The 19,915-nt window shown below is 34.4% G+C and overlaps 1 protein-coding gene across 3 annotated transcripts in view; it reads left to right on the forward strand.

Moving 5' to 3' along the window:
* Positions 1-19,915, forward strand: part of LOC128240624 (low-density lipoprotein receptor-related protein 2-like) — a 145,934-nt gene that overhangs the window by 122,323 nt on the left and 3,696 nt on the right. For all 3 annotated transcript variants that reach the window (XM_052957329.1, XM_052957330.1, XM_052957331.1), the window contains 15 exons: positions 1,240-1,316; positions 1,535-1,660; positions 2,570-2,739; positions 3,119-3,314; positions 4,112-4,240; positions 4,487-4,624; positions 5,946-6,077; positions 8,538-8,697; positions 10,574-10,684; positions 14,742-14,867; positions 15,152-15,375; positions 15,705-15,881; positions 16,088-16,216; positions 16,590-16,691; positions 18,959-19,042. In XM_052957329.1, coding sequence (XP_052813289.1) covers positions 1,240-1,316; positions 1,535-1,660; positions 2,570-2,739; positions 3,119-3,314; positions 4,112-4,240; positions 4,487-4,624; positions 5,946-6,077; positions 8,538-8,697; positions 10,574-10,684; positions 14,742-14,867; positions 15,152-15,375; positions 15,705-15,881; positions 16,088-16,216; positions 16,590-16,691; positions 18,959-19,042 — 2,081 coding nt within the window. The remainder of the gene's footprint in view (positions 1-1,239; positions 1,317-1,534; positions 1,661-2,569; positions 2,740-3,118; positions 3,315-4,111; positions 4,241-4,486; positions 4,625-5,945; positions 6,078-8,537; positions 8,698-10,573; positions 10,685-14,741; positions 14,868-15,151; positions 15,376-15,704; positions 15,882-16,087; positions 16,217-16,589; positions 16,692-18,958; positions 19,043-19,915) is intronic.

Here is a 19,915-nt window from a genome sequence, read left to right on the forward strand (position 1 = left end):
AGCACAAAACACCTAACTGTAACAACATGTCATGTGTAGCAGTATAACATTTGAAGCACATAACTCCTGACAGTTACATAGTGTCATGTTTAACAGTGCAACATTTGAAGCACAAAACACCTAACTGTAACAACATGTCATGTGTAGCCGTATAACAATTGAAGCTTATAACTCCTGACAGTTACAACGTGTCATGTTTAACAGTGCAACATTTGAAGCATAAAACACCTAACTGTAACAACATGTCATGTGTAGCAGTATAACAATTGAAGCACATAACTCCTGACAGTTACAACGTGTCATGTTTAACAGTGCAACATTTGAAGCATAAAACACCTAACTGTAACAACATGTCATGTGTAGCAGTAAATCATTTGAAGCACATAACTCCTGACAGTTACAATGTGTCATGTATAACAGTGAAACATTTGAAGCACACAACACCTAACTGTAACAACATGTCATGTGTAGCAGTATAACCTTTGAAGCACATGACTCCTGACAGTTACAACGTGTCATGTTTAACAGTGCAACATTTGAAGCACAAAACACCTAACTGTAACAACATGTCATGTGTAGCAGTATAACATTTGAAGCACATAACTCCTGACAGTTACAACGTGTCATGTTTAACAGTGCAACATTTGAAGCACAAAACACCTAACTGTAACAACATGTCATGTGTAGCAGTATCACATTTGAAGCACAAAACACCTAACAGTAACAACGTGTCATGTTTAACAGTGCAACATTTGAAGCACAAAACACCTAACTGTAACAACATGTCATGTGTAGCAGTATAACATTTGAAGCACATAACTCCTGACAATAACAATTTGTCATGTTTGACAGTGCAACATTTGAAGCACAAAACACCTAACTGTAACAACGTGTCATGTGTTGCAGTAAATCATTTGAAGCACATAACTCCTGACAATAACAATTTGTCATAGGACACAGTAGAACATTTGAAGCACATACTTTCTTATACAAATTACTGTGTGACTACAGGAGATGCCTTTGTCACGTCTAGTTACTTACTTCTTCAAAGCGAGTGTCGAATGTAGCTCAAAATGTTTTTCAAATATTCTCATTTATAATAGTTGTTGCACACGACATTTATAAAACTGATCTGAAAGAAAGTCCGTGTTGTAGTTTTTTTTTTAATACATTGCAAGGTCTTTATTCAAATTACTCCTGTGATAACACAAGGTTTTTATTGAGACTCAATTTTTGCAGGTGTGTACCCAAGAGATTGATGTGTGATTTTGACAACGATTGTGGGGACCATAGTGATGAAGACATCATTTTGTGCGGTGTGTAAATCTTTGATAATGATTATTGTAAATTTTACATCTATGTTCTGTTTGTCATATCAAATGTGATATTATTTCTTCTTATCTAATTCAATTCTAGGGACAAAATTCACTTTGAGTTTTCTTACGTATGGTACTTAAAAGCACTGAAATTGATGATATGTTTTTCAGACTTTAATAAATTAATAATGGCAAATAATGATCGCTTTTAACTGCAGCACCTTTGTACCGAAAGTGCTCAGAAGCGGAAATGCGATGTAGAAACCAGAAATGTGTTCAACGTATGTGGTTATGTGACCATGACAACGATTGTGGAGATAACTCGGATGAACTAGCATGTACAAGTATGTTAAACATTTGGATTGTGCAGTAGTTTCCTTTACTAATTTCTTGTAGTTAAATATCTGAAATGTAATAGCATGTCAATGATGGCATATCGTATGTTGTCCAGTAGGTTTATTGACACTTTTGTTTGTGTTAGGTTACGAGTATGCCTCAATGCTTTTTTGGAAAAACATCAATTGAATTAACCTAGTACTTATGCCCCCTCGCCTCAAGTCTGTCAATAACGAAACAAAGAAATTCCTGGTGTGTATTTACATGATCAATGATGTTTGATGTTTCTATTGTACTTTTCAATAGTGCATTTGATATTCTTCGGTACCTGTAATTCAATTTCATTTTACTTGGCTTATGTTAAAAAAGGGTTGTGTTTCCCATTAGTTTTAACATAATAACATGTCTTACCAGGACGGCAGGATCATGACAATACAACGCAAACGATTTGTTTTTGTTTTGACCGACATAGGTAGTTTATTGACAGTGCCAACTATAGCTGTTAACCAATGTTGCCCAATGTATTTGAGAAAGTCAATAAATGAATATTAAATTATATTTGATCCGATAAAAGATCATACATTGTTTTTCAAATTGGAAATTTTCCTACAGAAAAATATCTTATCTAATATGTTATTTCTAAACAAAAGAACTAATTATTGTCACTTATCCATAGCTATTACTTCCGTGATTAAGAATTTTCGGATAAATACAGTGACATATTTGCTTGAGGCAAGATGTAACTTTACTAAGACTTCCTTTAAAGAGACACTCTTATTCAATACAATACATACACATGTATAACACATATAAATTATGTGGTAAATCTTATTTGAGAGAAAGAGTGCATCTTTAAATTATAATTATAAGTGTTTTAACCGAGAACAAAAAATGCATAAAATTCTCCTACCTTGCAGGTACAATGATGTGTGGCAGTGGCCAGTTTCAGTGTAGCAACATATCACAATGCCTTAATTCACGGTATGTGTGTGACGGTCTCCCACAATGCCCAGATGGCTCCGATGAATTAAATTGTTCAAAAGAGAAGACACCTTGTGACAGTATACATTTTACCTGCAAAAATGGGGTATGTCATATAATAATAGCATTTATCAGGCTTTGTACACGACAAACTTGTCACCTAACGTTCAGGTTGAGTTTGTTTAATTGATTTTGAAATTAATATTAAAAATTCAATTAGGAATATTATCGTTGGAAAACTAGATAATTTTATAAAAATGTATGGACGGTGCTATTTGCTTAGACTATCAGTTTTTATTCTCATTTCTATTTCAAAACCATTGTTTTAACACTTAACATATTCAGTACTATTTACTATTATCAATCACGATCTCATTATTCGTTATTTATATGACAGACACGTATGATATATTGATATTTTTGTGCAATCTTGCATTTTGCACACATTATTTGAAAATGATTGCATTAAAACTAATCGATTGCAGCAATGTATACCACATATTTGGGTTTGTGACGGTCATGCGGACTGCATTGACCAATCAGACGAACTCCTAGAATCATGTGATCAGATAGCGTGTCCAACAGATACGCACATGCGGTGCAACCATGGCGCATGTCATCCAAAATGGCAAGTCTGTAGCAAGCTCGTAGAATGTGATGTAGAAGATATTGATACCGAATGTAAGTACGCACTATAACTGAAGGAGTTATATAGCCAATTATTTCATCGTGTTATATTTTATCCTAAGGGTTTTAAAATAGTAAAGGTATTACAAATACATATATATCCCTTGTGGTTGATTTGTATTTAAGTTGCTCATCAGTAAGTCGGTTTCGACCTATATTTGTTACAAACCCATAGACACTTTTGTAGAACTCAATTATCGACAATCACTCTAAAGTTAAGACTTAAGACATTTATGTCTTAACTTTAGAGTGTTTGTAGATAATTGTCCATAAATGGATTGGCTGTATATGATCGTCAATGTCTTACCTTTTTTGATTTCATTGAGACCACTATTGAATACCATAAATGGTTGTATGTAAGTAACGTTGCAATATTTCAAATACAAAATTTACAAAATTTAATGAAGCTTGAAGTGTTCAACACTGCTATAATTTTGGTACTATTCACTTAAGCACAAATTGTTAAAAACTGCTATAATTTTGGTACTATTCACTTCAGCACAAATTGTTAAAGACTGCTATAAATTTGGTACTATTCACTGAAGCATAAAGTGTTCAAAACTGCTATATTTTGGTACTATTCACTGAAGCATAAAGTGTTCAAAACTGCTATAATTTTGGTACTATTCTCTTATGCATAAAGTGTTCAAAACTGCTATAATCTTAGTTCTATTCACTTAACCATAAAGTGTTCAAAACTGCTATAACTTTGGTACTATTCACTTAAGCATAGATTGTTCAACACTGCTATAATTTTGGTACTATTCTATGCTTTTCGCTTTTTCATAAAGGTACATATCAAGAGATGGAATGTGAGCTTGATTTTTACAATTGTAACAATACGTGCGTGCATCTTTCATTGTTTTGCAATTACGATTATTACGATGATCATTGTGGGGATGGAACTGACGAGATGTGTTGTAAGTTTCGTGTCGGTTTTTAAAATAAATGCAAACTAAGCGTAGTGTTGATAAACTCAATATTTTACCGAAAAGTATGAACAATACAATAAAATACTACAATAAAAAGAGCATTTAATGGCTATAAACAGCTGGATAACAAGCACGGGTCATTCAATGAACGATTTTCAAATAGACTACAAAATTGTGTATTATTCTTATATTCACTTATATTACTAGTATACTTGTTTTTCTGTTGAATTCAAGTCTATTTTGATGATGAATCCGGTTGCTCCGCTGACAATGGAGGTTGTCAACAAAACTGCAGAGATGTCAATGACGTTCGCTATTGCTCTTGTTTCGCTGGTTATAAAATCAGTGATGAAGATAAAACCACCTGTGAAGGTTCGCAAAATGAATTGACTATATTTTGTTCAATGTGTTCGTAAAGCCTGAACCAACGTCTGAATTTAACCACATATATATATCAAATTTTAGTCGTCTCATTAATTTCTTTATGGTGTTGTTGAAATATTTTATATACTTTATGAAGCTTAGAGATATTACTCCAACTTTTACAGCTTTGAAAAACTACATAGGTTTGCGATACAAAATCGAACATGAAATTGCATTCATGAATGACAAACTAACAGTCCACGAGCAAAAATGGCATGTATTAAAAGAAAAATTAAATTTAAGCAACACCCTCTAGTACAGTCTTTTTTTTCTTTCTACCTTTTCGTAGTTTATAAACTCTTTATTTACTTGTTAATATTTTTCTTTTCTGGTTTAAAATTGATCTCTGCTTTTTTTGTCTTCTTTTTCCTTTTTTTATCAGTTTGTTTAACAATATAAAAATGTCTATTCTTTTCTGTATAGACACCACCCTCACTTCTTAAATAAACATTACATAATAAACACCATATATTATACATTACGTATGTATATGATCAATTGTATTGTGTAATGTGGAATATTTAATAATAAAAAAAATATATTAGAGATGTTCATAATTTTTCACATAACTTTCCACATATAACGGACTCACATAATATATTACTGCAGTATCTGCCATGGAAATAGACTGAACGTGTTTCTGGAACAACATATTACGAACACCCATGTGACATTTATGTAGTAACTGCCCAGAATAAAGACTGAAAGTGTTTCGGGAACGAAATATACTGAACCTTAACTAGAAAGTACTGCACTAACTATCTTGGAGATTCGAAAACGAAATTTTTCGTTCTGGCCCATTATATAACAGTATAAGTCCAATTAGCTAGTTCATTTATTACATATATTGGTCGAATCAAATATACAAATATCCCAACAGATGCTGCAGTTGTTGCGATTTCGAGATATTGGAGTATATCTGTTTATTGATAGCGTTGCCTTGTGTACGCTTGACGTCACGTATATTAATGAACCATGGTTAGGCCAGAATTGTATACACGAATGAAAACAATAAAAAAGTGTAGAAAGTTGTCTAGTAGTATAGATTTCCGCCTCTCATCCAGAGGTCGTGGGCATCATCCAATCTAACTTTCTCTTGTTCTCTCAACAAGGACTCCAGTACTTGTTGCTGCCCAGGAAACGGACTCGGAATATGATACATTATTACATATAACATGCTACATTTTAGACAATGACAAATGTACATTGCATGGCAACTTCCGTCCACAGTAATGCAATCTAATGTAAAGGGGTCTTTCAAACATTTCAGATATCGACGAATGTTCATTGCATGGCAACTTCTGTCCTCAGCTATGCAATAATGTAAAGGGCTCTTTCAAGTGCGAGTGCGCTCCACATTTCCACGATGATAAAGGACAAGGCAAGGATTGCAAACCGGACGGTACATACAAAACACCTACATATACGTTCCCTTTACAAACGTTACAACATGTATATTGTTCACACACATGTATACGTAAATTCATGTTTTCACATTAAGCGTTTTCTTTTCAAGGTAGATTAAACTGTTCGTCTTCAAGTTTAAACGCTTTATAAATGTGTTCTGACTTTCCTTTGACTGTTCATCTGCATGTTTAAATGCTTTATAAGTATGTTCTGACTTTAGGTTAACTGTTCGTCTTCATGTTTAAACGCTTTATAAATGTGTTCTGACATTAGGTTTACTGTTCGTCTGCATGTTTCAACGCTTTATAAATGGGTTCTGACGTTAGGTTTACTGTTCGTCTGCATGTTTTAACGCTTTATAAATGTGTTCTGACGTTAGGTTAACTGTTCGTCTGCATGTTTAAATGCTTTATAAATGTGTTCTGACGTTAGGTTAACTGTTCGTCTTCATGTTTAAACGTTTTATAAATGTGTTCTGATGTTAGGTTAACTGTTCGTCTGCATGATTAAACGCTTTATAAATGTGTTCTGACTTTAGGTTAACTGTTCGTATGCATGTTTCAACGCTTTACAAATGTGCTCTGACTTTATGTTAACTGTTCGTCTGCATGGTTCAACGCTTTACAAATGTGCTCTGACTTTATGTTAACTGTTCGATTGCATGTTTCAACGCTTTACAAATGTGCTCTGACTTTAGGTTAACTTGTCGTCTGCATGTTTCAACCTTTTATAATTGTGCTCTGACTTTAGGGTAATTGTTCGTCTGCATGTTTCAACGCCTTATAATTGTGCTTTGACTTTATGTTAACTGTTCGTCTGCATGATTAAACGCTTTACAAATGTGCTCTGACTTTATGTTAACTGTTCGTCTGCATGATTAAATGCTTTACAAATGTGCTCTGACTTTATATAAACTGTTCGTCTTCATGTTTCGACGCTTTATAAATGTGTTCTGACTTTAGGTTAACTGTTCTATTTCATGTTTCAACCTTTTATAAATGTGCTCTGACTGTAGATTGACAGTTTTCTGCATGAATAAACGCTTTATAAATGTGTTCTGACTTTAGGTTAACTGTTGGTCTGCATGTTTAAACGCTTTATAAATGTGTTCTGACTTTAGGTTAACTGTTGGTCTGCATGTTTAAACGCTTTATAAATGTGTTCTGACTTTAGGTTAACTGTTCTTCCTCATGATTAAACGCTTTATAATTGGGCTCTGACTTTAGGTTAACTGTTTGGCATCATGTTTAAACGCTTTATAATTGTGTTCTGAGGTTAGGATAACTCTTCGTCGTCATGATTAAACGCTTTATAAATGTGTTCTGAGTTTAGTTTTACTGTTCGTCTGCATGATTAAATGCTGCTTTATAAATGTGTTCTGATGTTAGGTTTACTGTTCGTCTTCATGTTTCGACGCTTTATAAATGTGTTCTGATGTTAGGGTAACTGTTCGTCTTCATGTTAAAACACTGTATAAATGTGTTCTGACTTTAAGTTAACTGTTCGTCTTCATGTTTCGACGCTTTACAAATGTGCTCTGACTTTAGGTTAACTGTTCGTCGGCATGTTACAACCATTTATAAATGTGCTCTGACTGTAGATTGACAGTCTTCTGCATGTTTCAATGCTTTACAAATGTGTTCTGACTGTATATTTACTGTTTGTGTGCATGATATTATTTTTATAAATGTGCTCTGACTGTATATTTACTGTGTTTGTGTGCATGATCTAATTCTTTATAAATATGTTCTGACTGTAGGTTTACTCTTCGTCTTTTGTTCGTTTGTATGTTTTAACGCTAGTTTACTATATGTCTGCATGTTTTAACACTTTATAATTGTGACCTGACTGTACGCTAACTGTTCATCTGCATGATGTAACCCTTTATACATGTTCTCTGACTGTAGGTTTACTGTTCGTCTGCATGTTTTAACGCTTGACAAGTGTGCTCTGACTGTAGGTTTACTATTCGTCTGCATGTTTTAACGCTTGACAAGTGTGCTCTGACTGTAGGTTTACTGTTCGTTTGCATGTTTTAACGCTTGACAAGTGTGCTCTGACTGTAGGTTTACTATTCGCCTGCATGTATTAACGCTTGACAAGTGTGCTCTGACTGTAGGTTTACTATTCGTCCGCATGTTTTAACGCTTGACAAGTGTGCTCTGACTGTAGGTTTACTATTCGTCTGCATGTTTTAACGCTTGACAAGTGTGCTCTGACTGTAGGTTTACTATTCGTCTGCATGTTTTAACGCTTGACAAGTGTGCTCTGACTGTAGGTTTACTATTCGTCAGCATGTTTTAACGCTTGACATGTGTGCTCTGACTGTAGGTTTGACTGTTCCTCTGCATTTCCGTTCGCTTCATAAATGTATTCTGACTGTAGGTTTACTGTTCGTCTGCATTTCTTTTTGCGTTATAAATGTATTCTGACTTTATGATATTTTCTTTTACAGATATAAGTCGCACTTTATTTTTTTCTACTCTAACCCAAATCAGACGATACCGACCAAACAAAAAGCAATACTCGGGATCTGTTGTTGATGGCCAACATGTTACTTCTATGGATGTTGACATTGAGAAGCATTTGCTCTACTGGACAGATGAAATACAAAGGTGGTACAAAAAGGCACCTAAACTGCGCTTCTTTTATAGAGTCTAGACGTTCTGATTATCCAAAAGTGCGTTTTTTATAGTCTGGGCGTTATGAGTATCCTTTTTGATCGAGTCTGCACGTAATAATTATGAAAAAAACTGCTTTTCTTATAGAGTCTTAACGTTTTGATTATCCAAAACTGCGCTTTTTGATAGAGTCTGGGCGTTATGATTTTTCAAAACTGCGCTTTTTGATAGAGTCTGGGCTTTATGATTATCCAAAACTGCGCTTTTTGATAGAGTCTGGGCGTTATGATTATCAAAAAACTGCGCTTTTTGATAGAGTCTGGGTGTTATGATTATCCAAAACTGCGCTTTCTTTTAGAGTCTGCACGATATGATTATCAAAAAATGATTTTTTTTGGTACAGTCTACACGTTATGAAATTGCACTTTTGCATTTACACAGAGGTAGGGCGTAATTTCTTTACTAAATGTGGAATTTTTGACAGATTATTCACTGGGCATTTTATATAACGTCTGGGTGCTTGTTTTCTACACAATTGTGCATTTTGTATAGAGTCTGGATAATACCATCTTGCAAAATATTGCTTACTGTATCTGACTCTATGTGCTATTATTCTACAAAACTGTTTATTTTGTATGGTGTCTAGGTGCAGTTATTCTACAAAACTGTTTTTTGTATAGTGTCAAGGCGCTTTTATTCTACACAACTCTGTTTTTGTATAGTGTCTAGGCGCTATTATTCTAAACAACTGTGTATTTTGTATGGTGTCTATGCGCTATTATTCTATACAACTGTGTTGTTATGTATAACGTCTAGGTGATATTATTCTTAACAACTGTGTTTTTTTGTATAGAGTCTGCGTGCTATTATTCTACACAACTATACTTTTTGTATAGAGTATGCGTGCTATTATTCTACACAACTGTGTTTTTGTATAGGGTATGGGTACTATTATTCTACACCACTGTGTTTTTGTATAGAATCTTGGTGCTGTTATTCTACATCACTGTGTTTTTGTTTAGAGTCTTGGTGCTATTATTCTACACAAAAGTGTTTATGTATAGAATCTTGGTGCTGTTATTCTACACAACGGTGGTTTTGTATAGATTCTAGGCACTATTATTCTACACAACTGTGTATTTGTATGGAGTCTAGGCGGTATTTTTAAAATAATGAAAAAAATAATAGTATTACAACAAACGGATAAGGAATACTTAGACATAAACGATATACGATACCATTGTAAGGTTAAATAGTACCGTGCGTGACCTTGATTAGAATAAAGTGTCAGTAATTGAAACTAAACACATTAATTGAAAGGTCAAAAATCACACATTCCTACACAGTGATATCCCTTCATGAGCAGAAAAATCCCAGTCACTTGTACAAAAAAGATATGATTTTCAGCTATATATTAATAAAAATTGTTAGATAAATATATGCTTTAGACGGTGCAATAAAATATGTATTAAACATCCATTAAATTAAAATAAGATGGCTGTCAAACTGTGTTTCATTTACTAACTAGGGCCACGTAACCTTTATCAACATCAAGTGATATGCGTTACGTCAGTAATAACTGTACCATAAAGGGAAGTATCCTGCTGTGTGAAATTTTTAAAACATATGCATATTCAAGAGATTCTTCACAAGCAAGAAAAACGTCTCAGTTATCAAAAAAACGAGCTAAGTTAAGTAGACAGTGGTTAGTGCCAGCAACAGAGAGTGTAAAACTTCCCTTTAAGTCCTTCAACATCATTTAAATAGTACGTAGTTGCAATGAGTGATCGAGAAATATTTTTAACAAGTAAGAATCATCGACTTCAATTTCACAATACCAATTCATGTTATTTATTTACAATATTTGTAGGTCAATATTCCGAACGCCTATGCCAGAACGACCAGAACAGAAAGGCATACCTCAAAACATTGAGGTCAACTCATCAAGACCCTTTGCAATAGCCGTTGAGTGGGCGGAGGAGTAAGTTTCCAACACGAAACGTTTTTACCTGCTTTTAAATAAATGTCACTTAGAACTGTTTCCCATTTACTATTTGAACTCCATGCTTCCGCTTTGGAACAAGTCTTAAGGTATGTGCTCATAAGTTGTTATTACTGGCATTAATTGGAGCTTATGTCATAACATTATGAACATTGTTTAGAAATACAATTAAATCGGAAAACAAGCACCGAACATTAATTAACCAAGGTGCGAATAAGATGGCCATTGACTGAGAACAAACAAATCTTCCGCGAAATGAAAGGCAAGTTACTGAGAAACATAACTTATTTCGTATTTAATGTATATAATAATGTCGTATAATATTAACGTATTTCGACGTGATTTCTTCTTAATTAGTAATATTTAGAGATCAATTATCCCTTATACGACTATATTCATCAAGGCAACGAAAATATGAACTAAAAACTAGGATGTGATTTCATGATTTGAATAACCTATTTAAAAACAATGACAACCATGTTGAGTTTAAATTTATGGTCGTAAAAATAAATGTTCTGCTGGTAGTAAGGAAATATTTTGGAACCACCTGATCTTTGCCCGAAAGAAATAATTATTACAAAGTATCTTGTCCTTAGTATAATGCAATAACAACGTTGAGTTTCTAAAATGATATATAGTTCAAAAGGTAACATTTTACAAAATATACTCCATTGAACATGGTTCAAATTAAAGTCACATTGAGTAATAACATGTTTATTACAAATTTTGTATGAAGAAAACATAGATAGATTATTCAAAACATTCATGAGATTAATTATGGATACATTTCAGCAATGATACAATATTATGATGTACACAGTTACTAAAATAAAACCAAAATCATTGTATCCTACGACCCAGTGGAAGCCGTTTATCTGCCACTATCACTGAGTGGTAGTTATAAAACATAGTTACAACTATCACTGAGTGGGAGCCATATATCTACAACTTTTATGTGAAGGGAGTTATATATATATATATGTATATGTATATAAGTGGGAGCCTTATAAAAAATACCATTAGAAGTGAGTGGGATCGTGGGAGCAATGTATCTACCACTGTCACTGACCAGGAGCCGTTTACCTACATGTATCACTGAGTGGGAGCCATAATATATATCTACGACCTTTACTTTAAGAGTGTCAAATATCATATAAACAATGACTGAAACACGCTGGTTTGAAGTTGTAGATGCTCTTTTTTGTATGTCATTGAACCAACAACATCTATTGATACATATGCGTGTGTTTAAAGTTAACAAATTGAAAATATAATGTAACGTATAGTTTCCAAATGGATTTTAGAAATTTTGGTGTTTATTTTCCCACCAAGTTTTACACACAAATATTTTTGAAATTTCATGTTTTTGATTTTTTTAAGTTTTATTTTATTAAATATATTCAAAATATGTATATGTCCTTAGTAACACATACTTGTAGTTTTCCTTTTCCACTATTTATTATGTAAAACATATCAACATAATAAACAAAACATGCGTGGTCATCAGGGAAAATTACAATGTCGTTTAATAAGCCTCTAAATGTTACAATGCATGTTTTGGTTATTCCAGATGCCACTGATAAATTGATATGTACAGTACAGTACAGCACCTTCGTACATAATCATACATAAAATGAAATATTTTAGTATCCTATTATATGGCATAACACTAAGATACTTTGCTTTTAATTGAGTAAAACACAATTTAGAATGTCCACCAATAAAGCGTAGTAAAATAACTGTAATTAGTGAACACACATTGTTCATCAATCTCAACTTCAGAGTTGTTTAGTCCTGTCTAGTCTAATCAAAGAGCTCACCCTTATTGGTACAGCTAGGTCCACGACACTCACCACATGCTGCTGTACAACAATGTCCATGCTTCCTACAACGCGTTGCTAAATAGTCTATCGTTAGGTTCAGACATGGCTTGGGCGAGATATTTCTCCAACTGACTGGGGTTGGATGACAATTGGTGACAAGTTAGTCCTTGTGAAGACATCTCTGCAAACAGCAACTGAACGGCTTCAGAAGATGATACGATGTTGTTGTAGACAAAACTGTGATTCGAAGAACTAAATCGCTGACTGTTCAGTGTGTCCACAACACACATTGATCCAAAGTGGTGGTGCATTTGTATACTAAGTCCGAATTGTAACAGAAAACAGCTATAGCACTATATACAATGCTTGTCTTATTGCAATTGTCTTTGTTTCTGCATTTTTGCTTGTTACCAGATGATCAAGAAATAGCATTATACTTTATGGTACATATTTTTGTTGCTTTCAATAGTCACCATTTCATCTGCGCCGGGTTATAGTTCCTTCGAAAATTTCATGTCTTTAATGTATTTCATGATACATTTTGCAGCTGCGTTTTTCGAACTTTGAGTATTGGCCGTTGTTCAGTTCCTATGAAATTAATGTAATATGGAATCAGCAGTTCCTTTAATTGTTATCACATTTGGTTTCCTATCAAGTTCTGATATTATGATTTTACAGCCAAAACAATAGACAATCTTTTTTTTCGTGTACACCGTATTGTATGCTTCTTCTCCACATAGTTGTTGCATCTGATAAAAATGATCAGAAATTGTCATTTGGTCATAAACACGCTCTTCCAGATATTCCATGAATTGTAAGAAGGCGGTATCTGCAATTCTGCTTGATGGTCTTCCTTTCTTGTCTGAAGGGTTCAGTACTGAATTTACAGACTTCGGCCTTTTCTGACGTTCATACTGCATTTCTGTTGGTAACGTGCTTTCACAGCTGGTAGATTTTGGGCGTATTCCAGACGGCCTAGCACATTTTCGCTCCATTCGTCAGTTCTTTTTACAGAAATCCCTTACATTGTTTTGAAAGTCAAATGTTCTAACCGAAAATACATCTTTTTTTCTTTTGTTGTTTGCAATTTTGGCCATAGTTACACAAAATAAGCAGTTTTCTATGGAGTAATTGTATTTTCTTCAGTCCGGCGTCTGCGCTGTAATCTTTGAAAATAGTCTTCTGTGGTGTTCTGTCATTGTTTGGGTGGCAATACTGTTTTAATATCGCGTTGTAGATAACTGAAAAGGTATTCCAAATAAAAACTACCGTATTGTATTATTCCGTTTGATTAAATCCTTAGATAGTTATGGGAAATAACCAAATGTTTAACTCTTAAAAGGAGGGTGAAAACGAACAATAATAATGTTTATGTCTAGTCTATCTTATTTATATTTATCTTTAAATATTTGTTCTATAGAAGAAATGCTTACCCTTTTGTACTTGCTTCGATTAAGCCTTTACATCTTTTTCTCCCAAATTCTATAGCTCTATTTGGTCATTTGAGATCTTACAAACAACACAAAGAGGACAGTTTGGGCTGAAATAAATTATTAAATCAATAATATCGTTAAAAATTATTTATATTTGCTCAATTAACTTTTTTGCTAAAGTTTGAGTTTTTCGTGGAACGGAAATAATTTGAAATATTTTTGCCAATGGCGTTCCGTATATTAAAAACCGGCGGCACTATATTTTAATGATAGTTTTTTTTTAAATATATCAAACAAATAACTATCAAATATAATTTTTAACATTACGCTAACATACATTGGTACATAACACATTTAATAATTGTTTCCAATACGATTATAAATATTTCTCGTGTATAAATACAGGGTGGAAAAAGTATTCGAAGATGCAGCCCATCTAGGAATATATTTGTTTCCATATGCGATAGGTTTAAAGATCGTACCTGATGGAGCTTCTGCTTGCTCCATGTTATTTTATTATTTAAAGTGTTTATTTTGTAATATCATCGCGCTTGTTAAAGTTTTTGCGTGACATCACAAATGTCAAGCGAAAAAACGGTATGGTGTGATATTAGCAGATGTTTTAAACTTCAAATATTTTTACGAGATAACTCCAGGGAATCTTTTTGAGTTTTTTTTATGTGATAAGCATATTTTTACCTGTCAGTTTATCGACGAAATGTTTTTGTTGCAATTTGTTTGACCATAAACTTTACATTAATTAGACTATTTCTTATCTAGTAACATATATTGGAGCGACCTCGCTCTTGGATCGATCTCCGTGTCCACGTTTGACGGAAGGTACCAACATACAGTTGTGTCCAAGATAATCCAGCCACTCGCTATTGCCCTCAATCCAAAACTAGGGTAAATGTATAATTATAGAATATGTTTACGTTTACTCTTCTTCCAGAACGGGAGCTTCTTGAGTTATAATTAAAAGGCTTCATTAAACGTGTATGAACGAGTTATTTTCTTTTAAGAAGTGTGTTTTGGTAATCATTGTTAGGACTTTCGTGAGAGGATGATTGAAAACGTGTTTGTGGTGACGTTTCAAATCATGATATTCAATCGACATGTCGTCTTCTTTCTCCTATTAGGAAAAACTATTGTGCTATTACGATGAATATTCTGTTATTTTGTCTATACAGCTTGCTATATTGGGTAAACGCAGATCTCTGGCATCCAAAAATTGAGATGGCCTGGATGGACGGTTCTCATCGCAGCGTTCTTGTTACGAAGCGACTTGTTCGTCCGTCCGCCCTCACCATCGACTATCTGATGTATGATAGGGTGTATTGGGCGGATTATAAGCTTGGAGTTATTGAATCCATTAAACATGATGGAACTGATCGAGTTATGCTGATCAAAAATGGTATTTTTTAATCCTTAAATGAATCACTTTTACGATAGCTGGCACATTCAGTAACGTTTGGGAATTCAATATTACAAGCACATCATTCGATTGATTAAAGGTGTCAGTATGATTGATGTGTATATTACTAGTTATTTTTTATCCAGTTCTAATCAATTATGAGTTTGCGCATTTAGTTTTAACTGTACGACGATTTCTTGGGTTTTCATGAGATGTTCGAAGTGTTTTTGAGGGACTTTGAAGTTAATGTATATGACAGTTATCACCATTGCATGACTATTTTACAGTGATATTACTAACGGAATCTATTATTTTCATTACTTTTCCAGTGCATACTCCGGTCAGTCTTGACGTTTTTGAAAGCAAGATTTATTGGATTTCTCGGGACAACGCTTCCGCACATTATATGAATAAATTTGGTTTTGGTAACAGCACGGTGCTCCAGACGAATATACCATACCCAAGTAGCGTCCGTGTCTTTCATAGACTCCGCGTTGACCTGCAAAGTAATACTTATTTTACCTTGTTGAAACAATTTGATATATTTCACCATTATTTAGCATGTCGTAGGATTTTATTTTCCTAGTTAGCCGCATTCTATATATGGTTAAACGAGATATAATACGGATTTTTTTATCAATATATACAATACGTGATACATATGAACTTTTCTACAACATTGGAAAAAAACATAATATGTAATTACTTGCAGTCAAACCGCGATGCCCAAGGTCAGGAAAAAGGTGTAGTCATATTTGCCTGCTTATTCCGGATGGATTCCAGTGTGCATGCCCTGACGGAACTTCTTTTCTTCCGGGAAGCATATATGCCTGTGATGCGGGTAAAAGCAATTACAACGGCATAAATGTTCTATTATATATCAAAATGCGTGTGATATTTTCATTGCCAATAGCATGCAACAAACTTTGTCTTGAGGCGTTGAAAGCGGAACAGTTACCATTACACTCACTGCATCAAACACGGATTACTTTCCTAATCTTAAGATGAAAATTATGATTCTGAACAATCGTTGCTTCGGATGTTTTTATCAAAGAATTGCGAAACAAATCTTTATGAGTTGTGAGTATAAACACAGAAATAATAATTTTCATTTTAATCATTTTAATCAAATTTATCGCAACTGTAGTTACCACATACGTAAGCTTCTTTATTAACGTAATAAGAGCAAAATGATTGTTGCATTTGTTTTAAAGCTCGAGAAGATGTCAAACCAGAGCCCAAGGTCTGCGCGTGTTGGAATGGTGGAGATTGCATCAGAGGGGATAATGACAAATTCACGTGTGCATGCAAAGATGGTAGGTGGAGATTGCATCAAGGGGAATAATGACACTATCACGTGTGCATGCAAAGATGGTAGGTGGAGATTGCATCAATGGGGATAATGACACATTCACATGAACATGCAAAGATGGTAGGTGCAGATTGCATCAAGGGGGATAATGACACATTCACGTGTGCCTGCAACGATGGTAGGTGGAGATTGCATCAAGGGGGATAATGACACATTCCCGTGTGCATGCACAGATGATAGATGGGATTGCATTAAGAGGAATAATGACACATTCACGTGAACATGCAAAGATGATAGGTGGGGATTTCATCAAGGGGGATAATGACACATTAACGTGTGAATGCAAAGATGGTAGGTGGACATTGCATCAAGGAGGGTAATGACACATTCACGTGAACATGCAAAGATGGTAGGTGGAGTTTGCATCAAGGGGGATAATGACACATTCACGTGAACATGCAAAGATGATAGGTGGGGATTGCATCAAGGGGGATAATGACACATTCACGTGAACATGCAAAGATGGTAGGTGGACATTGCATCAAGGGGGATAATGACACATTCACGTGAACATGCAAAGATGGTAGGTGGACATTGCATCAAGGGGGATAATGACACATTCACGCGAACATGCAAAGATGGTAGGTGGGGCTTGCTTCAAGTGGGATAATGACACATTCACGTGTGCATGCAAAGATGATAGGTGGGGATTGCATTAAGGGGGATTATGACACATTCACCTGTGCATGCACAGATGGTAATTTTAAACACAAGTTATTTATTTCCAAACATAACAACTATATGGTTTACATACCATGACTCGTGACTGATAAACAACATCTGCAAAAAGCGAAATCCGTTTATCCATCTGACCAGCAGTGTCCCTTGATTGATTTGATCAGTGACGTCCCTTCATGTGCATGACCAGCGACGCTTGTGTATTCAATTAACCTTTCTTCATTTGACCAGCGACGTTGTTTTATTTGTTTTACAAGCGACTTCCCTTTATTTTTTATCTAGGGATGTCCATTTATTTATTGGACCAACGACGTCGCGTTTTTGATTCGAAAAGCGACGTCCATGTTTTCATTTGGCCAGCAAAGCCCCTTCATTTATTTGGACATTTTATTCGGGCGTGCAATTATATATTCGGCCAGTGACGTCCCTTTTTGTTTTGTTTTACAAGCGACGATACTTTAATCGTCTGGCTTACGCTGTCAACTCATTCATTTGGCCTGCGACTTTCCTTTATTAACTGACAAGAAACAAGCGATTTTTTATTCTTAGTTTGGCAAATGTGCGCGATATTAAAAACTATGTAACGTGTCAATCACCCGTAAAATCACAGTTGACACCTCTCTGTGTACAAAATAGTCTAAAAACTAGTGAATCCCGATTTACTCTCTTTCTAGCTGACGATTCAACCTAATTTAACCCTAAATTAACGCCTCTGTTACTGACCCTTTATAATTATTAACCCCCAAATTATTTTTTCTTCTCAGACGGACCGTTTAACCTAGTAAGCCCCGAACCATGTTCTCTCTACTTTAACTGTTCAATGTAGTTAACCTCTAAACTTTCTTTCATTTTCCTGTTGACCATTAAAAAGCGGTAACCTCATACATGTATAATTGGTAATCGATATTAAACTGTTGTCGTTTGTGTTTCTTTTCGATTGTTATTTTGAAAATAAAGTGTAGCGTACATCGTTATATTCCTAAACTGTGTAATTGTAAATCAACCATGAATTTACATACAATGACCTTATTATACTAAACACTGTTGTAATTACCTGATGATCGCCATGCTTTTAGATGTCAATACAGTCGAATCCCGTTGGCTCGATATTCAGGGGACCGGCCAAAACACTTCGAGCCTCGCAAATATCGAGCTAAACGGGAATGCTTACAAAGAGATAAACAAAATCGGTCCTTTACATCCAGTTCGAGCCAACGAGAATATCGAGCCAAGCGATATCGACTAACGGCTTTCGACTGTAGTTTATATTTATTATATTACCAAATACGTCCCTACTGTTATTTTTATATTGTCCGGTTATTTGCTCGCATGTTAATCTTACCGTCATTTATCTATTGAACGTCCATTTTACTATATGAATATTATGTTTGGGAATATGTAGCAAAGCTTCCTTCATTTATATACAGTATAATGCCTGACATCCAGATTTGTTTTCTGAAAGTTGGTTTCCTTTTGCGGAAACCGCTTATTTTAATTTAATTGACTGTTGGGTCATTTGTTTTTATTTTTCAGGTTTTAGTGGCCATCTATGTGAGTTAAAAGAGTTACAAGAGTTACAAGAGCCAGAATCACTAACTTCCGCCACGTCTAATAATCGTAAGATAAAATTTTCGTCGTCATCATTTATCTCTCATGAATGACGTTGTCATTATGATTATATTTTTGTACTTTGCAACTGAATATCGTTATAATTATATGTTGGCATATTATTAATTGAAACACCTTCGCTATAATTCAACGTTATTTTTAGTTCGCCATTAGTGTTTCGTGTTTGAATTTCGCAAGAATGTTTCTAAATTCGTTCTTTGGGGACCGAATTTTGCATTGGATATTTCCGGGTATTGATAAGACATATTTCGAAACTTTCATTGTCACTTAGTCTAAGCAAAGTTTATTTGATTTTCTTTCAAATATAGTTCACTTTGTGAAACTCATTAAATATTTAACAGAAATTCATTAACCTAAGATAACAGCTATATGTGAGCAACACATATGAACGATATAAGATCAACAAATTAAGATAAACACAAGGCAGGTGTCCAAACACATATTTATGAATGCAATTTCAAATTAACACACTGAAACCTTTTCGAATAACTCACATGTTTAATATATAATGGTTGACTGGTACGTTGCCGAACAGGGCACAACTCCCGAACACCTGTTTAAACACGCGTTTGTTTACCGTGATCCATTATAAGATGATCTTGATCAATACAGAGGCTTGCCTTGGTCACACTTGGGAAGTTTCATCTTGTTTCGATGAATATTTTTCTAGAAATGTCAATGTTCTAATACGCTTAAAGATCAAAATGTAGAATGTGGAATGGCGTCAGAGAGCGCATGAGGCCTTGCAGTTACGTTGATCTACATTCAAGCTATTTATAAATAGAAATCACGCTTTACATTAAATCTCATGTTTTGAAAAACAGCGGAAACAATAAATAACTTTGCAGCTTAGTGCTTATT

Source organism: Mya arenaria, chromosome 7 (assembly GCF_026914265.1).
Source record: "Mya arenaria isolate MELC-2E11 chromosome 7, ASM2691426v1".
Classification (NCBI taxonomy): domain Eukaryota; kingdom Metazoa; phylum Mollusca; class Bivalvia; order Myida; family Myidae; genus Mya; species Mya arenaria.